Source organism: Lampris incognitus, chromosome 2, assembly GCF_029633865.1.
Source record: "Lampris incognitus isolate fLamInc1 chromosome 2, fLamInc1.hap2, whole genome shotgun sequence".
NCBI classification, from domain to species: Eukaryota; Metazoa; Chordata; class Actinopteri; order Lampriformes; family Lampridae; genus Lampris; species Lampris incognitus.
In genome coordinates, this window is record NC_079212.1 from 19290045 (window position 1) to 19311517 (window position 21473).

At 47.7% G+C, this 21473-nt stretch overlaps 1 protein-coding gene across 2 annotated transcripts in view; it reads left to right on the plus strand.

The window, feature by feature from the left end:
* Positions 1-5441: 5441 nt before the first annotated feature.
* grm4 (glutamate receptor, metabotropic 4) overlaps positions 5442-21473 on the plus strand; it is a 254147-nt gene continuing 238115 nt past the window's right edge. The window contains exons 1-3 of one of the 2 annotated variants that reach the window (XM_056275450.1): positions 5442-5455; positions 5745-5767; positions 13057-13454. In XM_056275450.1, coding sequence (XP_056131425.1) covers positions 13179-13454 — 276 coding nt within the window. In that variant the 5' untranslated portion in view covers positions 5442-5455; positions 5745-5767; positions 13057-13178. Of the gene's footprint in view, positions 5456-5744; positions 5768-12980; positions 13455-21473 lie in introns of those variants that run through there. The other variant, XM_056275448.1, reaches the window with a different exon arrangement.

Here is a 21473-nt window from a genome sequence, read left to right on the forward strand (position 1 = left end):
AAACTAGGAATGAGAGGCTGCCCAGTAACACAAGTCGTTTGAGAACGAAAACTAGAGAATCTAGCGATAAGTGAACTAAGCACAGAAAATAGTGAAATCAGCAGGACAAATGAAGAGGTTAGGGCAGAATATAGAGACGAGATAGTAAGAGAATAAACAGCAGTTAGCGATCTCAACAAGACGAATCTCACAGAAGCCAGAAGCCGGAAACAGTTGGCAAAGACGAGCAGTAAGTAGGCAGCCAAGGGTCTAAAAATACAAGGTGTCATCCAGTGTCTTTCACTATATCCACCTGTTTCTCATTGTGGGATTGTAAAGTGCTTTGAGACTGTAATTGTGACAAACTTGACTTGAGTTCACACACACACACACACACACACACACACACACACACACACACACACACACACACACACACACACACACACACACACACACACACAAGCACAGCCAAAATAGGCTGTCTTACATCAAATTTGAGGAGTTTTTTTCCTTGCACCCTATTTGTTGTCTAGAACTTGCAGTCACTCCTCAGGTTACTGACTGCTTTAGTACAGCATCCATGGCTTTCTATTCAAGCAATTAACAGACTTGGTCAATGTCACTGAAAGGATTCATCAGCACAACATCACCATTCTCTCCTTTGGGGATCACAGAAGAGAGTTTTTTTTTAAATTGCAATTACTCTCACTAGGTTAAATCTACAGTCAGCGGAAGTTATTATAAGTTCTTCCACTCCTACATTCTTATCACATACCTGTGAATTTGTGTAGTTCCTATTTATTTACACCATGAGCCCAAAACAAATGCAAATTCCGTAAATATTACTTACTGAACATGTAAATACACATACTGATAAGAATAAAGCTTGAAGCAGTTATGTTTTTTAACCAGCAGACATGCAGACAGACAAAAAGGCACCGGGGACTGCATCTCCATTCTCCGTGGTGATCCTATTGGCGATTTGGGGCTTAAGTGTCTGCTGCTGAGGCGTAACGGCCAAACAGCAGTTCCCTGTCAGATTAGGTCATCACTGTCAGGCGGCGCTCCGGACAGTCGAACGGTCTCATTAGTTTGATGCATGACATTACCAGGATTTAAAATCAAAACCGAGTCTTGCTTCTTAAACCAGATTATTAAGAGATTCTCTCTTTAAAGCTTTCCATAGTTTCCAAAAGACATTCATATGGAGCGAATACAAGCATGGTGGTATAAAAACAAGAAAACATTTTACCTGTAAAAACACCATATGTGTAACCTTTTCAAGCCAAGGTGGTAATAGTGAAAGTGTTGTAAGCATTATGAGCTATTAGAGGCTCATATAATTTGTTGTGTGATGTAAATAACAGGTGGGGAGATAACCTTAATGGCAAAAGTAATAGCTGAGATGTAGATCTAATTTTTACAGTGAATTATGGTTATGAGTTGCAGAATGTGGTTATGTGGGGCTGTTATAATTACTGCATGGGTTTTATAAGTGTGAGAGAGACATCAGATTCAGAATAAAACAGGACACTGAAATACATTTTCTGTAAACGTCAAGACAGATAAAAAACTAATGTGACTAAACGGCCTCTTGGAGCAACCCGTTACACAGTGTTCAGAAGTAGTTTGAGGTCATCTGCCTCACAGTTTTTTTTTTTAACATTTCCTAATTTCTTGAGGCAGATTCCCTTCATCTGCCGTAAGGCCTCACAACTTCCCCACTAAATGTAACTCCCAAATGCTTCCAGTAGGAATTGAGCTTCCTGGGACTTTAACAAGCTCAAGAAAAATGCCAGAATAAGATACAGTATGAAGTGTTCAAAGAAGATTGAATAAGTTTATCTGGATAACACTTTTATTGACAGATGTTTCATCACTCATCTAAGTGACATCTTCAGTCTAAACTGACTGCAGGTACCCCCACCCCTTATAAATGACAGTTACATAACGACTGAAACCAACGACCAGTTTCATCTGCAAATATGGGTGTGACCATTAACTAGTGTTTCAACGGCCATGTGTGCTATTCCCAGAGGATTAGGGAATGTTTGCAATCACAGCATTGTAAGATGGAGACAGATGCATATCGACCGAAACCAATGGCCAGTTTCATGTGCAGATATGGGTGTGTCACACATGCACATGAAACTGATCATTGGTTTTGGTCGTTATGCACCTCTGTTGTTTATAAGGGGTGGGGATACCAGCAGTCAGTTTGGACTGAAGATGTCACTTAGTTGAGTGATGAAACGTATCTGTCAGTAAACGCTGTATCCAGCTGAACTGAGTCAACCTTTGATTTTCTTACCTGGATTATTGAGCATGCATCAAGACGGTATGATGTGTTGCTCAAAAAAGTGTCAACAAGTTTCCAAGTCGTACAACAGTTGAGTAGCAATTAGCAAAATCAAATTCTTCTGGGTATTATAATTTTATTAATTTCAGAGCTATTCAACTTTGTTTAGTTCAAACGGATTCAATTCATTTCAGTTAAGTTATTATCGTTATTACCTCATCAGGGAAATTTAATTTGTGTACAAGACACAAATGGCACAAAATTAACACTTTGAGAAACAGCAAAACTGCAAAACAAAACCACATAACATAGAGCTGAAAACTAGCCAACAAACAAACGAGCAGCAAACAAACAAACAAACAAAAACATCTGGTTGCCCCCATGTGTAAGCCATCAGAAGCCGGTAAGACCAGAAAAGAAATCAGTTGCTCAAAAGGGTGCAACAAATGGTCGCCCATCAGTGCTAACCAGAATGTCATTGTACAGAAAGCCACATGCAAATTAGGAGATCTAATTACAGTGACGTGAACGGAGTGCCTGCTAGTTTCACTTTAACTGGCGCCCAGAGAGCAACGACTTCAACCGTCCCCCGCAGCACCGACCAGGGCAGCGAGGAAGGACACTGGCCTTTCTCACCGCAGGCTTCCAGGAAGATTTTTTTTAAGCAGCTGTGCTCGGCATGAACTCGCAACCTCGCTGGCTCTTTATGCCCCGCACTTCAATCTGTTGGTGTTGGCAAAAGATTGAAGGAGAACTCAGCTATGTTTTAACGTAGGCCCTATTTTCCTGTAGCCAGGAATTGGACCAAGGAAGGGTTGCTGAATATTTTAAACGGATTCGGTGTCGAGCAAGCTAGCGGCCGCACACCGAGCTGCGGGTGTAGTCCTTCACCAAATAGCGTCCACTGGAGGTGCTTTATTTTTTTGTGGCACAAACAGGCTTGGATTGTTTTGAGAAGTGTCTGAAAACACCTTCAAATATGAAAAGAAAGTTCCAGTACAGATAGTCTGTGATACACCTTTTTTTTTTTTTACATTTTATTTCTTTTTTTCTTCTTCTCGAACTCACTCCCGCTTTCACTATTGTTTTCCTGCAACCTTTTGGGATGGTGTGTCCTTGTGTCCTTAGTGTTGAGGCAGAGAGAGCCAGAGCACAAAAATGTCATTATATTCCAATTCCCATGACAGTAAATTTGAACTTCATGGTATTACAGAGCGAGACTACAGCTGCAGGTTAGAAATGGTTTGATTTCTACATCATTCAATTGTTGCTGTGGTGGTAAAGACTCTTTAGACTCTCCTCATAGCGTTCCGAGCCTGTTGGCGCCAAAACCAGCTCCTTTGCTGGGTGTCATTTTGCGAAGCATTACACTGCAGCTTGGAGCACAGCGGTCGGCTGGCGCTATGTTGCTCGATATGCACTGAATCCATCAAACCGATTTCGCTAGCCATCACACGGTTTGACGTCTAACAATAGCAAAATAAGGCTTAGGTTAAAAAATACCGGAGTTGGGTGTCCGGGTAGCGTAGCGGTCTATTCCGTTGCGTACCAACACGGGGATCGCCGGTTCGAATCCCCGTGTTACTTCCGGCTTGGTGGGGCGTCCACACAGACATAATTGGCCGTGTCTGCGGGTGGGAAGCCCGATGTAGGTATGTGTCCTGGTAGCCTCGTGATACCAGACTGTCGGCGATCTCCGCCTACCAATCTACTAGTTGAGCGAAGCGTTTAGAGACTGACTTGTGAGTCGTGTCCGGGTCGCTGCACAAGCGCCTCCTCTGGTTGATCGGGGTGCCTGTTCGACCAGGGGGAATAGCGTGATCCTCCCACGCGCTATGTCCCCCCCGGCGAAACTCCTCACTAAAAGAAGCGGCTGGCAACTCCTCATGTATCGGAGGAGGCATGTGGTCTGCAGCCCTCCCCGGATCAGCAGAGGGGGTGGACCAGTGACCGGAACGGCTCGGAAGAGTGGGGTACAATTGGGGAGAAGTCGGGGGAAACCCGGGAACCCCCCCCCCAATAGTTTTTCTTTAAGCTGCTAAACCAGGCTACATACAGTACAAATGGTTAAACTGTGGTGGACACGTATTGGGGACAGAATTCAACCCAGGAACTAAGGGTTAAGTCATGGTTGCCCTGGCAGGTTAACGCAGGGTTAAGTTATGGTTGTCCAGCCAGTTTTCTGGTTATTCTTGCCACCTCCGCTCAGTCGAGCTGTGGGTTTTGTTTGTCTCGCTGATTTACCGTGGATTAAAGAAAGTTGCCTACACGGCTAAAGTGTGAACCTACGGTCTTCTCCGTTACTTCGGCTCTACACTGGTGACCCCGACGTCGGTTTTCGGATAAGTTTTCTGAAACCACACACATCATGGCTACGAACGCCGTTGCAATTAAACTGCCGGAGTTTTGGGAGTCTTCCGCGGCTACATGGTTCGCGCAGGCTGAGGCACAGTTCGCGCTCAGAGACATAACAGCAGACGAGACCAGGTACTACTACGTATTGGCAGCGCTGGGGTGCGCTACAGCTTCCAGGATAAGCGGTTTCATAACCAACCCACCGGCCGATGGTAAATACGCCGCACTTAAAAATCTCCTCCTTGAAACTTTTGAACTGTCAGCAACGGAGAGAGCACGTCGCCTCTTCGCAATTCAGGGCTTGGGAGATGGCAAACCATCGGAGCTAATGAGCAGGATGTTAAACCTACTGGGTCAAGAAAAGCCATGTTTCCTGTTTATGGAGCTGTTTCTGCGCAACATGCCGCCCCACGTCCAGACTGCGCTCGCTAATTCCACCATCACTGATCCCCGTGAGCTGGCAAAGGAGGCTGACCGATTCTTCGTCGCTACACAACGTTCCTCCCATGACGGGGTGCTGGCTCCTACCTTCACTGGCCCCCCGCCGACATCGCGGGCGTGGCCCGACGGTGGCGCCACAGCATCAGACCGCTACAAGCCCTCTGGACTCTGTATGTACCACGCTCGATTTGGTGCGAAAGCTAAACGGTGCCGTTCCCCCTGCAACTACAGGCCGACGGGAAACGAGAGGGCCAACACTCAGTAGTGGCCATGAGTGTTGGCGATACGAGCAGGCTACTCTTCATCCTCGACACCATCTCCGGTCGGCGATTTCTTTGTGACACGGGCGCACAGAGAAGCGTGCTCCCTGCTACTGACGTCGACATCATGGGCGGGGAGCGGGGCCCCCAGTTGGCGACGGCTGACGGCAGCCCTATCCACACCTACGGCGTGCGGTCTGTAGAACTGTGTTTTGGTGGACAACGTTTCACGTGGGAGTTCGTCATGGCCAATGTAACGCTTCCCCTCCTCGGAGCTGATTTTTTGTGCGCTTACGGTTTGCTAGTGGACATTCAGAACAGCCGTCTGGTCGATGCCTTAACCTTCTCCTCCTTCGCATGTACACGGAGGGAAGCGGCCTATGCAGGTCTAGCCAACTCTCTCTCAGAGGCAGACAAGTTCACCCGCCTCCTCGCTGAGTTCCCTGACCTCACCCAGCCTACCTTCTCTGCACCCACCGCTAAGCATGGGGTGGAGCATCACATTGCTACGAAGGGGTCCCCGGTCTACGCCAGAGCCAGGCGTCTCGACCCCGCCAAACTCGCCATTGCCAAGTCTGAGTTCGAGCACCTGGAACGCATGGGGATCATCCGCCGCTCTGACAGCCCGTGGGCGTCCCCACTCCACATCGTCGCTAAGCCTGATGGAGGTTGGCGCCCATGCGGGGACTACCGCCGACTAAATGACGCCACCACGCCTGACCGCTATCCTGTCCCGCATATCCAGGACTTTTCTGCAAACCTGTCTGGCAAATGCGTCTTCTCAAAAGTCGACCTGGTCCGTGGTTATCATCAAGTTCCCGTGCACCCCTCAGACATCCCCAAGACAGCGGTGACAACCCCATTCGGCCTATTTGAATTCCTACGAATGCCATTTGGACTCAAAAACGCGGCCCAGTCCTTTCAGCGGCTGATGGATTCAGTGCTCCGTGGCCTTCCTTTCATCTTCGTCTATTTGGACGACATACTCATCGCCAGCGCCTCCGAGGAAGAACACCTGTCCCATCTTCATGCCCTCTTCACATGCCTCAGCCAGCATGGGCTGATCGTCAACCCGGCGAAGTGCCGGTTCGGGCTGACAGCCATTGATTTCCTCAGGCACCGCATCACTGGGGACGGGGCAGTCCCCCTGCCCTCAAAGGTGGAAGCGGTGGCGGCCTTTCCGCGCCCCCAAACAGCTCGTGTGCTCAGGGAGTTCATCGGGATGGTGACATTCTACCACCGCTTCATTCCTCGAGCCGCCTTTCTCATCCGGCCACTGTACGAGGCGCTGAAAGGCATGTCCCCCAACCAGGCGGTCGACTGGACAGCAGAGCGGGACCGTGCGTTCACCGAGACTAAAGCTGCGCTCTCCCAGGCTACCCTGCTAGCGCATCCTTCACCTACAGCGCCTATTTCCATAACCACGGATGCATCGGACTATGCTGTTGGTGCGGTTCACGAACAGTGGGTGGGGGGGGCTTGGCAGCCTTTGGCCTTTTTCAGTCGCCAGCTTACACCCCGAGAGCGCAAGTATAGTACTTTTGACAGGGAACTCCTCGGTCTCTGGCTCGCCGTCCGGCATTTCCGTTTCCTGCTAGAGGGCCGCGAGTTTACTGCGTACGTGGACCACAAGCCCCTCACGTTTGCCATGTCCAAGACGGCCGAGCCATGGTCCGCTCGCCAGCAGCGACAACTCTCCTACATTTCGGAATTCACTACCGACATCCAGCACGTCGCTGGTAAGTCTAACCAGGTAGCTGACTGCCTGTCTAGGGCAGTGATTGGAGCGGTCCACCTAGGCCTTGACTATGCACAGATGGCTGCTGACCAGGCCACGGACCCGAGCATCCTCCGTCTCCGGGCCTCCGACACGGGGCTCCGCCTGCAGGACGTTCCTTTCAGCGACACAGGTGTCACCCTCCTGTGTGACGTCTCCACAGGACAGCCCAGGCCCATCGTCCCGCACAGCTGGAGACGCCCCGTATTTGAAGCTGTACACGGCCTCTCTCATCCAGGCGGTAAGCCATCCGTGCGCCTGACCTCTGCTAAGTTTGTGTGGGAGGGACTTAAGAGAGACGTGAAAGCGTGGGCCGACTCGTGTGTTGCCTGTCAGCGGGCTAAGATACACCGCCACATTAAGGCGCCCCTGGAACGCTTCGCAGTGCCGGAGAGACGATTTGACCATGTCCACGTCGACCTGGTTGGTCCCCTACCCCCCTCCCATGGGTTCACCTACCTCTTCACTGTGGTGGACAGGACTACGCGCTGGCCTGAAGCTGTTCCCCTGGCATCCACGACGTCTGCTGATGTGGCCCGGGCTTTTATTGGGTCATGGGTCTCACGTTTCGGTACGCCTTCCGACCTTTCATCTGACCGTGGGCCACAGTTTACCTCAGAGCTATGGAATGCTGTGGGTGAGGCTCTGGGCGTCAAGCTTCATCGCACTACCGCCTACCACCCTCAGGCGAACGGCCTATGTGAGCGCTTCCACCGGTCCATGAAGGCTGCGCTTCGGGCTACTCTCAAGGACTGCAACTGGGTTGACAAGCTCCCATGGGTCATGCTGGGCCTGCGGACCGCCCCGAAGGAAGACCTACAAGCCTCCTCTGCGGAGCTGGTGTACGGCACGCCGCTGCGAGTCCCAGGCGATTTCATGCCCAATGCAATGCGTCTCTGGTCAGCTGTGGACCAACGAGCCTCCTTGCTGGACGGGGTAAGAGCTTTCACACCCGTCCCTACCGCCCAACACGGCGCTCCGGTGTCCCAGGTGCCCCCAGGTCTGCAGTCAGCGGACTACGTGTTCATCCGTCACGACGCACACCGCCCCCCTCTGCAACCCCCTTATGACGGCCCCTTCCGCGTCCTGGAACGGGGAACTAAGCACCTGGTGGTGGATTTTGGGGGCACGGCCGAGCATGTTTCAGTGGACCGAGTTAAACCCGCACACCTGGACTTGACGCAGCCGTTGGAGTTAGCCCAACCTCCTCGTCGCGGTCGTCCCCCGGCTCCGCCTCCTCCCCCCGTGGAGGCCCGAGCTGCCTCTTCTGCTCCTCAGGCCGACCTCCACAGGCCCGCGTCAATGCCTCACACAGACACTCCGGCCCCTGTTATCCGGAGCCGCCGCGGACGGCCTGTCGTCCACCCGCGCCTGCCTGACTTCGATTACTAGGGCGAATTCTGGGGGGGCTCATGTGGTGGACACGTATTGGGGACAGAATTCAACCCAGGAACTAAGGGTTAAGTCATGGTTGCCCTGGCAGGTTAACGCAGGGTTAAGTTATGGTTGTCCAGCCAGTTTTCTGGTTATTCTTGCCACCTCCGCTCAGTCGAGCTGTGGGTTTTGTTTGTCTCGCTGATTTACCGTGAATTAAAGAAAGTTGCCTACACGGCTAAAGTGTGAACCTACGGTCTTCTCCGTTACTTCGGCTCTACAAAACTAGTCTAATGTTGAAACCGAACAAAACAATAAGATAAGGTGTTTATGAAGAAGGACTGATTGTGTAAAGATGAAGGTGCTGAATGTTCTTATATATAGGATACCTTTCTGCTGTCCACAACATTGGGACGACATTTATGGTTTTAACATCCATCCCGTTTTCTTGTTTTTGTTACAGTCGGTTTAGAAACGGGTTGTAAAAGTCTACAGTCTATTGTTTTGTCCTTCATTTTGTGAACATCTAAACCAACACAGATTTAATCTCACCTTGACACAAATCCATTTACAACTCGGCCGTGTCTATATCAATGCACCTCAGCTGGGATGGCAGACATATCCTTTATAATTTCTCCCCTATGTTTCCTTGAAGGTTATGGTGCACAGTTTAAAGACAGACATAGTCAATCAGTTTGTTAGATGCTCAACAGGGAAAGTTTTCAGTCGTAAGATAAGCCTAATTATTTTTACAATGATGCTAATTAACTAGCATTGTTTGTTATCAATCAACCAGGGGCGTCAAGTCAGCAGATGTTCACAAAACAGGTGTCGCGTATGAGCCTTTTTCATCTCAATACTTGGAGCAAACCGGCACAAACCAGAAAGCTTAGTCTGATATTAACACTCAGAACTCACAGTGGTGCACAGCCCTTAGTCAGGTTTAACTAGAGATTAGCAGCTAAACCTGCGTTCTCCATGGCCATGCATTGCATGAGTGGAAGCTGCTGGATAACTATGCGGGGGAGGACGTGTTTTCTCTTCATGCTCCTCAGTGTCAGAGGGAAGTGGGTTGCTGTGTGGATTCAGCAATTTCCCCCAACTCCTACTCTCTGCAGACAGCTGATGTTTATCTACTCTTCCCATCTGGGCCTTGTGACCAAACATCTGGTAGAGCTGCCATTCTGCATGCAGCGTTTTCGCTGACTGACGGAAAGGGACAGAAGCCCACAACAACTGAAAGGATCTCCGGAGGCATGGTGGACTTAATCCCTGGCCTATCAAGTCTTATTTATATAACCTGTTTTTAACTGCCCTTCCCGCTGTAAGATTTTTCCGCACTCGAGCAATTTGTTGGGTTTCTTTGTTCGGCCGTACACAACAATCATCCCCATTGCTGCTTTATTAGTGCATACTCGAAATAATGTGGGGTGAAAAGTTTAAAATTAGATGTTTTTTTCCCCTTTCTAACAGCTTTTCTACTTAATTCTCATGCTTAGCTTATGAGCTAAAGCCAAATTATCATACAACATTATTACTGTGGTCCATGGAGAACATACAAGCCTCATATTAAAATGTTTTTTTCAGGCTACCCATTCTGTACTACTATTACCAGTCTATTCAAGGTAAGATAGTGTGCTTGGGAGAGTCATTAGCTCATACAAGATGGAGCCATTTATTGTAGATGGCGCTTTTGTCAAAATGTTGATTAACAGTGTTTAAAAAACCAGGGTGCCCCCTGCCTGCCCCTACCGCCGCCTCACCTAGCTAGCCTCCTTCCTGTTAACTGTGATGTCTGCATGCGTTTCACTTTTTTCATGTCTTTCTCAATCTCCTTCACAAAAAGACCTGGGCCATTGTAACCACCCTTCCTCTCTCTCCTCTTTTAGTCTTTCCTCCAGAACGAGATGTTTTGCTCGAGCTGGTAGGATTCATCCATTATAAATGCTGTGTTTTAGGGGGATGATCTGTGCAGGGTGATATAAATATCTTTCTTTGGATCCCTGCAGGATGGGAGAAGCAGCATAAGACAGGCCACAGTACCGTGCCAGAGCAGGGCGTCTTTATTATTTGATTTGATGTCCAAAATAAAAGAAAGTAACGACCCAGCACTGTCTATAATTCATGACATGTGGTAAATCTCCAGGCTCCCCTACTTCAATGAGATATTTCTGTAAATCTGTTCCCAAACCCTATGGAAAAAGTGGCAAACAAAACGTCCCTGTAAGTCACGCACACCTCTCTCCCCATTACAATTATTGCAAAATATTACTGATTCACTTCGATGGTGCAGCACACGTGCTGTGAAGTAACACAAACGTCGAAGTAACCAACAAGTTTTTGCCTTTAGTGTTCCCTGCAGCCTGACTGGCTATGTATGTGCTGTGTTTACTGGAAAGTAATAGAGTTGGAGCAAGAAAGAGAGGGAGGGAGGGAGAGAGAGAGAGAGAGAGAGAGAGAGAGAGAGAGAGAGAGAGAGAGAGAGAGAGAGAGAGAGAGAGAGAGAGAGAGAGAGAGAGAGAGAGAGAGAGAGAGAGAGAGAGAGAGAGAGAGAGAGAGAGAGAGAGAGAGAGAGAGAGAGAGAGAGAGAGAGAGAGAGAGAGAGAGAAGGTAAGGGAGAGAATGAGCAGGACAAAAATAATGAGCGAGATAGAGAGGGAGAAATGTGTGTGTTGAGAGAGAGAGAGATGAAAAGGGGAAAATCTAAGAGAATAAGACAAAAAGGAGAGATAGAAAGAGAGCGGAAGAGGGGTGTGAGAGGGAGAGTGTGTCAGAGAGTTAGATAAAATATATCTATAAAATAGATAGAGAGAGAGAGACGGAGAGCGAGAGACTCAGCAGCAGGCCTCTCCCGCTGGGTGAAGATCCACCACTCTATTAGTCTGGCACTGTGCAAGAAGTAGGGCCTACTGTGGAGACACCACATTCTGCCCAGGACACACACACACACACACACACACACACACACACACACACACACACACACACACACACACACACACATCGGTGTCCCCCACCTCTCTCAGTTACACACTCCGCCCAGATTTATGTACAAATCCAAAGCTAGTTTCTAATCTCACTGCTGGTATGAGAGCTGCACAAAAGCAGCCCAGCCACACTGTAGTGTGGTAATCACTCCAGGAACATTTCTTTTTATTTGATTCAGAGTCCTGTACTTTTATTAGCACAATATTTGCTAACCTTTCGGATGCAGAGTGGCATCTGTTGGCACAAGCTGTGGAAACGGGCCAAGAAGCAGCGAATCCGTTATGCTCAAGGAATGTAGGAATAATTCATTGTGGTGCTCTAAAAGCAGTTGAACCAAGGGTGCGAAATGGAGAGCGGCTTTCTCGTGCGGTGTGTTGTTGGTTGGCCAACTATTTCTGCTTATAAATGTGGGTATAAAATCGAGATTGCAACAGCGACTGTCCGATGTTGACCGGTTTATGTGCTGCGATATTTTGATGTGATGGAAAGTGGGATTTTTCATGCAGGGGTGGAAAATCAGATTATACCGACTTGAGTGGGACTGTATGGGCATCTCAGACGGACAACAGCAGAGATGAAATCTCTGTTATTTTGTGCATCTCTCTGGGAAAGTAATACGTGGCACCGCCGAACCCCCCCCCCCACACACACACACACATAGATACACAAATATGCGTACAGCAAAAATTCTACTGTTGATCAAATCAATGCAAATTATTTAATTCCTCACCTGTTCTTTTCTTTTCAAGAAAAACAACTCACTATTTGCACTACTCCCTTAGCATCTCATCCACCTCCCTTGTTGTTTTGCAGGAATCTGCTGTGCTGCTCAGAGAGGCCATATCTCCACACCTCCTGAAGATCACCGGGTCCAACTTGGTTATTACTTCCCATTTTGTGGACCAGGAGGAAGACTGAACGCACCCGTCTTCTTTCTGAGGAGAAAGGAATAGCGGCCGACCTCCTGCCTTTGTTCTCACTTAATGCCTCATAAGATGGCTCTCCACAGGCTCCCTCCCAGCTCATCCAGCGCTGTCTAGCAACTGCATGCAATCATCGTTCTCAGGTGCAGGAAGAAGGAGAGCAAAACACAGAGAAGAAAGAAGAGAGAGAGAGAGAGAGAGAGAGAGAGAGAGAGAGAGAGAGAGAGAGAGAGAGAGAGAGAGAGAGAGAGAGAGAGAGAGAGAGAAAGAAAGAAAAGGAGCCAGAGGAGCGAGCGAGCTAATTAGTATTACTGAGGTTGTGTCAGAGCTGAAAAACATGAGAAGAGACTTCTGAGGGGGCTACTGTGCTCTGAAGAATATTGCTGCTAACCTTCGGGACATTTGTATGTGTGTGTGGGTATATGTGTGTGTGTGTGTGCGGACGCGCGCCCGTGTGTGGTGTCTTTCATTTTCAAAAGACTTTAATTCGTATTTGGATGCGGATTTAGCCTTTCATTATGACTCTAGCAGGAGGCTTTGAGAGAGGGTGGACTGGCGGCTTTAGATGTGGCTGCTGCTGGATGTTGCTGCTGGCTTGGTGTCTCTCACCGGTGGCCTTGGCAGCCAAGCCCAAGATGCCGGGCCACACGCACCTCAACTCAATACGCATCGACGGGGATATTTCTCTCGGCGGGCTGTTCCCCGTGCACGCCCGGGGAAACGACGGCAAAGCCTGCGGGGAGCTGAAAAAGGAAAAGGGCATCCACAGGTTGGAGGCCATGCTGTTCGCCCTGGACCGCATCAACAACGACAACGAGCTGCTGCCCAACATCACCCTGGGGGCGCGCATCCTCGACACCTGCTCCCGCGACACCCATGCTCTCGAGCAGTCGCTCACGTTCGTCCAGGCGCTGATCGAGAAAGACTCGTCCGACGTCAAGTGTCTCAGCGGCGGGCCGCCCATCATCACCAAGCCCGAGAGAGTGGTTGGGGTCATCGGTGCCTCTGCCAGCTCCGTGTCAATCATGGTGGCCAACATCCTGCGTCTCTTCAGGGTAGGTTTCCTTTCACGCGCCCCTCATTTAGTCTTTCTTGACTGTCTTGACTACTGAAATATATTGGCCCGTATATTGGTCCTTCGATGTGTACAATTATGTGGTGCCTTCTCGCACACGCTCCTTTTACCATGTTGGGGAATGGTTTTCCTGTTTGGCGTGACCTTCTTGTAAAGCTCCATTAACAGGAAACAATCATGGTTTTTGAAGATTATTTCTGTATACGTAGGGACAACACTCCATGAGCAGCCATAATACTGAGCAGTCTTAAGTGTGTCTTTTTTTTTTTATTTTCTTTCAGGATTCCCCCCCCCCTTTTTCTCCCCAGTTGTATCTGGGGCCAATTACCCCACTCTTCCGAGCCGTCCCGGTCACTGCTCCACCCCCTCTGCCGATCCGAGGAGGGCTGCAGACTACCACGTGTCTCCTCCGATACATGTGGAGTCGCCAGCCGCTTCTTTTCACCTGACAGGAGGAGTTTCGCCAGGGTGAAGTAGCGCATGGGAGGGTCACGCTATTCTCCCCAGTTCCACCTCCCCCCGTGAACAGGCACCCCGACTGGCCACAGGAGGCGCTAGTGCAGTGACCAGGACACACACCCACATCCGGTTTCCCACCCGCAGTCACGGCCAATTGTGTCTGTAGGGATGCCCGACCAAGCCAGAGGTAACACGGGGATTCAAACCAGCGATCCCTTTGTTGGTAGGCAACGGAAAAGACCACTACGCTACCTGGACCCCCTTAAGCGTGTCTCTTAAATGCCACCTAAATTGTGCACACTAGTGGCATCACCGGCAGAGTCTCTCATTGTGAAAACGTACTTCCTGTTTTGTTGGTAGGCTGCATTGTAAAACATTAAAAACACCACATACTGCTGCATAATGTGGAAGTTATTTGTAATGCAGCCTACAAATCAGGAAGTAGGTTTTTACATGCATGGATTGGCGGACAATTTTCCACACAATTGTGTTTCGGAGATGCACAGAAGAGCGTTCAGTAATATGGCTGCTAATGAACTCTCACAACATATGGAACTGATGTTGAAAATTGTGATGGCTTTGTTTCCAGAGACAGCGAGCCGTATTTGTTTGCCCTGACAGTATTAACATATGCTGGTCAATATTGGATTAAACATGCTGATGCACATGTGCACCCATGCAGACACACACACACACACACTCACACACACACACACACACACACACACACACACACACACACACACACACACACACACACACACACACACACACACACACACACATTTTCTGCAGTAAACTTCCAGCGTTATATTCCTGCATTTTGCTTCACTTGTATTCCACAAAATAAGTCATATTAGATTCAGTCTGTTTTTTTGTTTGTCCGGAGAACTGGGGCTTATAATTGCCCAGTAAATCTCCTCACTAATGACATTAATTTGCCACGAGTTCTTAGTGTTGCTTTATTCTAATTAATTTGGGGAAGCCATGTATGTTACCAGAGAGGGCCCGCGACACTGCTATACTGAAAACACAACATGACTGTCCGTATTATGTCACGGTCTCTACAAATGTTGTGTACAAACATTAACAACAACAAGTCACAAACAATATACGATTGTTGCTTTATGGTACGTTCCCATGCTGTCAAACGGAGACTGCAAGCCACCCAGTGAGCCTAAGTACCACTCCACAATATCTCCTCTGTCAGCACCAGAGTGTTCATGGAGGAATAGACCCCTATGAAATCAGTGTCTTGGTATTCTCAGAGCCGAGCATCATTTGGTAATGTTTCTGACCCAATTAGAAATGGTCACAGTCATATTTTTAAATGTTGTTTTCAGTTGATGGGTAACACTGAATAAATGAGGACTGTAAAGTATCGTGATAATAATGAAACATCAGACCATCTGCTGAGGATGACTTCGGTTGTGTTTGCAAAAGAGAACGATTCTCCAGCTTCAACATCCTTTCTTGTTATCCAGCGGGGGAAAAAGCTCTGTCCTTCACATCTCTCACTGATAGTCAATACCTTGCAAAAGGCAGGTACAATTGAACAACACTGGCTATTTATTGGTATGGAAGGATGTCTTCAAGAGAGACAACCTCAGATGTCTCTCTTTCATGCGTCATCACCTCTCATGATGCAAAAATAACACTCGTTTCTTGCTTTTCATATAGATTTGGAGGTTTGGAAACAGCCTCGATCAGTGATAGTCTTTCAGCCTAACAGTTGCATTTAAAATGAACGTTTACATTTTATGACCTTTTTTCATAAGTATGTTGCAAAAAGGTCCCAACTACATCCCTTCTGATATTGTAGTTTGGTGTGGTATGGCTTTTTAAATTGTCTTTATGAGTGGATGGATAGAAAAAAGCACTGGCTACTTGTGCTGTGCAGTCATTTTACATGATAGGGGAACTTTTTGTTGCAATTGCTTAATATCTTTGAACACACAAACACAAAAGACCCATTTGTGAGTGGACATATTTTGTTGTTATACATGGTTTTTTCTTATGTCTAGAAAAACGGCATTGGTGACACTGGCCCCTCATCAACTGTACAGCAATGCAGTGCTGTTAGCTGATCGATCCCCAGCTTAGTTAACGTAGCCTACGTCTTTCCCCGCAGTATTCAAAATATGCTCATAATTCATGAGCACTTAACAGTGCTGTCCTTTGGACAGAATTTGCTTGTAAAAGCTAACACTTGGGGGTGGCACGATGGCGCAGTGGTTAGCGCGGTCGCCTCACAGCAAGAAGGTCCTGGGTTCGAGCCCCGGGGTAGTCCAGCTTTGAGGATCGTCCAGATCCTCCTCTGTGTGGAGTTTGCATTGTCTGCGTGGGTTTCCTGCGGGTGTTCCGGTTTCCTCCCACAGTCCAAAGACATGTAGGTCAGGTGAATGGGCCGTACTAAATTGTCCCTAGGTATGAATATGTGTGTGTGTTGGCCCTGTGATGGCCTGGCGGCCTGTCCAGGGTGTCTCCCCGTCTGCCGTCCAATGACTGCTGGGATAGGCTCCAGCATCCCGTGACCCGAAATCGGCTTGGATAATGGATGGATATTTTGTTGTTCATGTCTGTGTTAGTCGAGACTCTCACTCAGGTACTGTGACAATGCTGACATGATTTTTTTTTTGGCAAGTTGAAAGATAACAAAAATCAATGCTGACTGGATTAACGTGATTTAAATTGATATGCAATTCAGTTGGGTGACTTGTCCAAAAGGTCACGGATTGGAATTCCTACCGGTGACAGAGGGCGGTTCTCATGATCCTCTTATAGCCACATCAGGTAGGCCACAATACTCTCTCCTTTATACACACATCATTTAGTAAAACCGCTGGTAAAACCGGCAGATTACAGCATGCAGATTACCGTCAGAATGATTTGGAGGTTGACAGTCTAGTCAACGTTATTCCCAAATCCTGCAGGAATTTGCGTGTCACAATCCAGTGTTCTGACATAACGGTAATCGTTCCAGGTTAACACTAAAAGATCAGCGCTAACTTTTAGAAACATCCCAGTCATATTTTATTCCAACCTCTCCTCTGGTCCCCAACTTTAGATCAGATATGACACAACATACCCAACTTTAGAGTTTGGGCTTACAGATGCCCAAAGCAGGGAAACAAACAAACTGGGAAAAAAAACAAGCCGACAGAAAATGTGGAAAGAAAAATGCAAGCCATGGCTTTTCACTCACATTAGCGACACTAGCTGCACATTTTGCTCTCTGTGTCAAGCACAACAATGGCTGCATGGAGGGCGGTCTGAACATAAGCCGATGGTCTTAATGCTGAATGATCAGTGGTGTTATTAGCTGCGTTGCCGTGATGAGCCTGCAGCCTTTTCCAGCAGGATGCCTTGTATTTGCTCTGCTGTTCAGCCTGATCAGCTCAGCTCAATAGAAAGCCTTCCTCTCTCCACTCGGATGGCACTGCTTACCTTGAAGCTGCGGGTGGCTGATAAGCACCTTTTTGAACTCTGTGCATGTGCAATTTGAATTTCAAATCGGAGCATGAAAGTCAACAAGATCCATCGGGAGTGACTCCACCCAGAGTCGCATGCAAAATTCAGCAGTTAGTGTAGAGATATGGGGCTAGTTGAAAGAGTTGTGCTCTTACACACATTCTTATGGCTCTCAGCAGGTTCAAGCTAACATCTCCATCAATAAGGCTGCATAAAAACCACGAGGAGGAATCCCTTTTTACTGGCAAAGAGGGCCATATTACACTTTACTTCTTTAATGGCTGCAAGAGGTTGGTGTGAAATCCTTTGTCCTTGCAATCTACATCTTTTTCTCATATCCCAACTATTGGATTGAATCCATCTCAGTAATGGTTGTGTGAGACACGTCAGAGTTAATATCCGGATGGGAGATAGCCGTAAGATACCTAAAGCAGCACAGAGATGAAAACAATATTAAAACATTGAAATGAGAATTTGGTTCGGCGTAGGTTAATTTTTGGTGTTACAACACTGACACAGTTTCCATTGAGGTGTTTTCATGCAAATTTTGAATCTGGGATAAGAAAAGCTGAGACGACGTTAAAACATATTAAGAAAAAAAACCCGTCACCTGTAAAGGCCCAGTTTTTTCAGGTGGAAAAGATCATGCCTTGATAAAACAGTTCTCTGAAAAAGAACAACAGAAACTTTTTCAAAATTCTCCGCTTGGAAGTCATTCCTTTCAGCCCGCCTCCATGTCACTCTTTAACATTTTTAAGATGGGAGCTTGTTACATCACTTAAAATGAGTCAATAATAATGATAAGTCAAACTTATATAGTGCTTTTCTAACACTCAAAGTTGCTTTACAATAAACGGGGTGAAACAAGACAACAGATAAACATAACACAGTCATACAGGGGTGGATGGGAAGCGGGGCTACGAGAGGGAGAAGCGGCAGCCACACACAACGCCAGCAGTACTCGCCGACAAATGGACAGACACCTGACAATTTACCGGAGTCTTAAAATTTTCACTTGAAATGTGCTTAATATTTGGATGAATACATGGCTACTGTTGTGTGGTTGGGTGGCCAACATGGCCACAGCTTCATGTTTGCATGTACTGTTTGCAACCCAGTTTCTGAGATAAAATGCTCATATACAAACTTTGGTTGCCAACATTTCTTCATGTAGAAATGATGAATAACAGCACACCTATATACCTTATATATGCCTGGTCCCATGAGACAACATGTCAACATATCAAAATGACGTTCTGTCTCATGCATGCAATTAATTTCAACATATTGATGAATGAGGACGTACTTGAGGACATCTGTTCAGATCTCCTGCTCTGTTGGTTTAGGTATCAGGTTAGAAATGGTTATATCATGGTGTTAGGTTAGAGACAGTTTATAAGGTATAGGTTTAGAAATGGTTATGTTTATGTATTAGATCGGAGATGGTGATGTTTAGGTTTAAAAGTTAGAGATGGTTAAGTTTAGCTTTGGGTTTGGTGTAGTTTTAGGTCAGAGTAAAGATCCGGGAGGCTGAGCGTTAAGCATTATAATCTGTGTTGAGAGTAAATCAGGGTTAAAAGTAGATCTGAGTGGTCCGGGTAGTGTAGCGGTCTATTTCTTTGCCTACCAACACGGGGATTGGCGGTTCGAATCCCCGTGTTACCTGCGGCTTGGTCGGGTGTCCCTACAGACACAATTGGTGGTGTCTGCGGGTGGGAAGCCGGATGTGGGTATGTGTCCTGGTTGCTGCACTAGCGCCTCCTCTGGTCATTTGGCGCACCTGTTCGGGGGGGGGGGGGAACTGGGGGGAATAATGTGATCCTCCCATGTGCTACGCCCCCCTGGAGAAACTCCTCACTGTCAGGGGAAAAGAAGTGGCTGGCGACTCCACATGTATTGGAGGAGGCATGTGGTAGCCTGCAGCCCTCCCCGGATCGGCAGATGGGGTGGAGCAGGAGGCTCTGCAGAGGGGGTGGAGGATGGCTCGGAAGAGTGGGGTAATTGGCCAAGTACAATTGGGGAGGGAAGGGGAGGAAAAAATCAAGTTGATCCGAGTGAATGTCTTCATTCAACGATATGTTGACAGGCATTGTGTGCATGTAACAGAACGTCGGCAGCCATCGGTATTTTGAGATCTGCAAATAATTTGCATACAAATGTTTGACTGGGCTCACACAGCAAACAGCACACACAAACCGCAAACAAGCAAGCAACACATCACTTTTCAATTGACACTGTCAACGCTGTTTAGCGTCCTCACTGGGCCAGACTCTGTTTACCAGGTGCAATTCCCAGCATTCTCGCCATTGTCTCTCACCTGTTTTTCGTTCATACTTCCCCCCTGTCCTTCTCACACTCCTAAAGTGGCTGAAGGTAAAGTGTTTGCTCAGCACTTTGGCGCAGGCAAGGATTCCATCGCCGTGGTGTGTCATGAATATTTTACAACGCTGTTACGTAATTGACGCCCCGAGGATTAGGATTGAAAGCTCCCTCCTCATCCCCTCGTGCTGTTCTTGGTTTGTGATGTTCGCGTCAGTCGAGTCTTTCTACCACAACATAAGCCGGGGCAAAGTGCATTACGCATTTGAGGTAATTAGTGGTGGGTTGGTGATGATACTTGAGACAGGCTGAATGTAAATAAAGGTTTTTTTTTTAATTGTATCTCGGATTCGTGGCTGATATCTGCCACGCTGTCTGGCTTGGGGGATATCACTGCAGCTGTCAAATTCTGTGAGGGTGTGCACGGTTGTTGCAGGTACTGAGGTGGACTTGCTGGGACCTGAGACAATCATATCCTCTTGGACAAATGGGGGGGGGGGGGTTCACCGATTTGAACTGATGTGCTGGGTCTTAATGGTGCCCGCATCTACTGTAGGGGAGCACCATTACATCTGAACACTTGCTGGGTGCCAGTGCCGATGAAAACTTGCCAAGGCTCAGCGTTATCGGTTTTTATTTTTCAAAGCCCTCCAGCATGCCAAATTTCGCCACAAGAGGACACTGTTACATAACATCACACGAACAGGAACAATTTTTGGATCCGTGGAAACAAAATCCGGGTGAAAATCAGTTTGAAAATCTGGGTATTTTTCGGTGAAAATCAGTAAAACCCGAAAGCGCTGAGCCTTGAATAGCTTATAGAGGAGCAAAAAAAAAAACAAAAAAAAAACGGCCTCGCCTGGCGTTGACTGTGGTGTTTTCGGTGTCGTCGTCTGAAGTGCGGGGAGGCGTGTCGAGGGTGTATGGCTGGGAGAGCTGGCACTGGATCGGCCGAAGGAGCCTGGTCTTGCCGCGTCCAGTGGGCTCAAGGACCACAGCCCCTGCCTGGAGCTATGCCGAAGAGGAAACACTGAGGGCGGTCTGACAGGACGCGGAAGCGGGGCAGGCTAAGCTAACGGCTAGCCCATGCAGAGTGGTAGTTCCGACAGTCATCCTGGCGTTGGTTCCCTTGGACAGTAAATTTTTGTTTAGTTTGGATACATGTGTTAGTTTGGATATGTGTGTTCTTGTAGTTATTGTAGGTTTCGCGTATGTTTTTTTGTCTTTGTGTTGCACTGCTGTGGGCTGGGGGAAACGACAAAATGTTCCTGATTCTGAATGACAGAATACTCATATATTGAGTGAATGTTGTGTCAAAAATGAAAAGGTATCAAATATGGCGTTTTTAAAGGTGAAAAATTGTGGATGGCCACTTTAAAATGCATCTAGATCAGAGGTGGAAAACTCCACTTCAGAAAGTAGAAGTACTAACCATGTATTTGCTCCACCCATGCACTAAACCAGCTGATTCTAATTAGCACAACACTTCAGCCAGGTAGGAGATCTAATTAATAAAATCAGCTGTTTTAGTCCATGGGTGGAGCAAATGCATGGTTAGTACATCTACTTTCTGAAGCCGGGTTTTCCACCTCTGATCTAGATGCATTTGATTGTTGATCGCATGTACGGATCAAATCAGTCTCATTGGGTGACATGGATGCCCCTCAGTCTCCACAAATATGGAAGTGGACTGTGGAAGGGGAAAAGCTGAAGCCATAGAAAGATGGATAGAGGAGACTGGAGGCTGTAG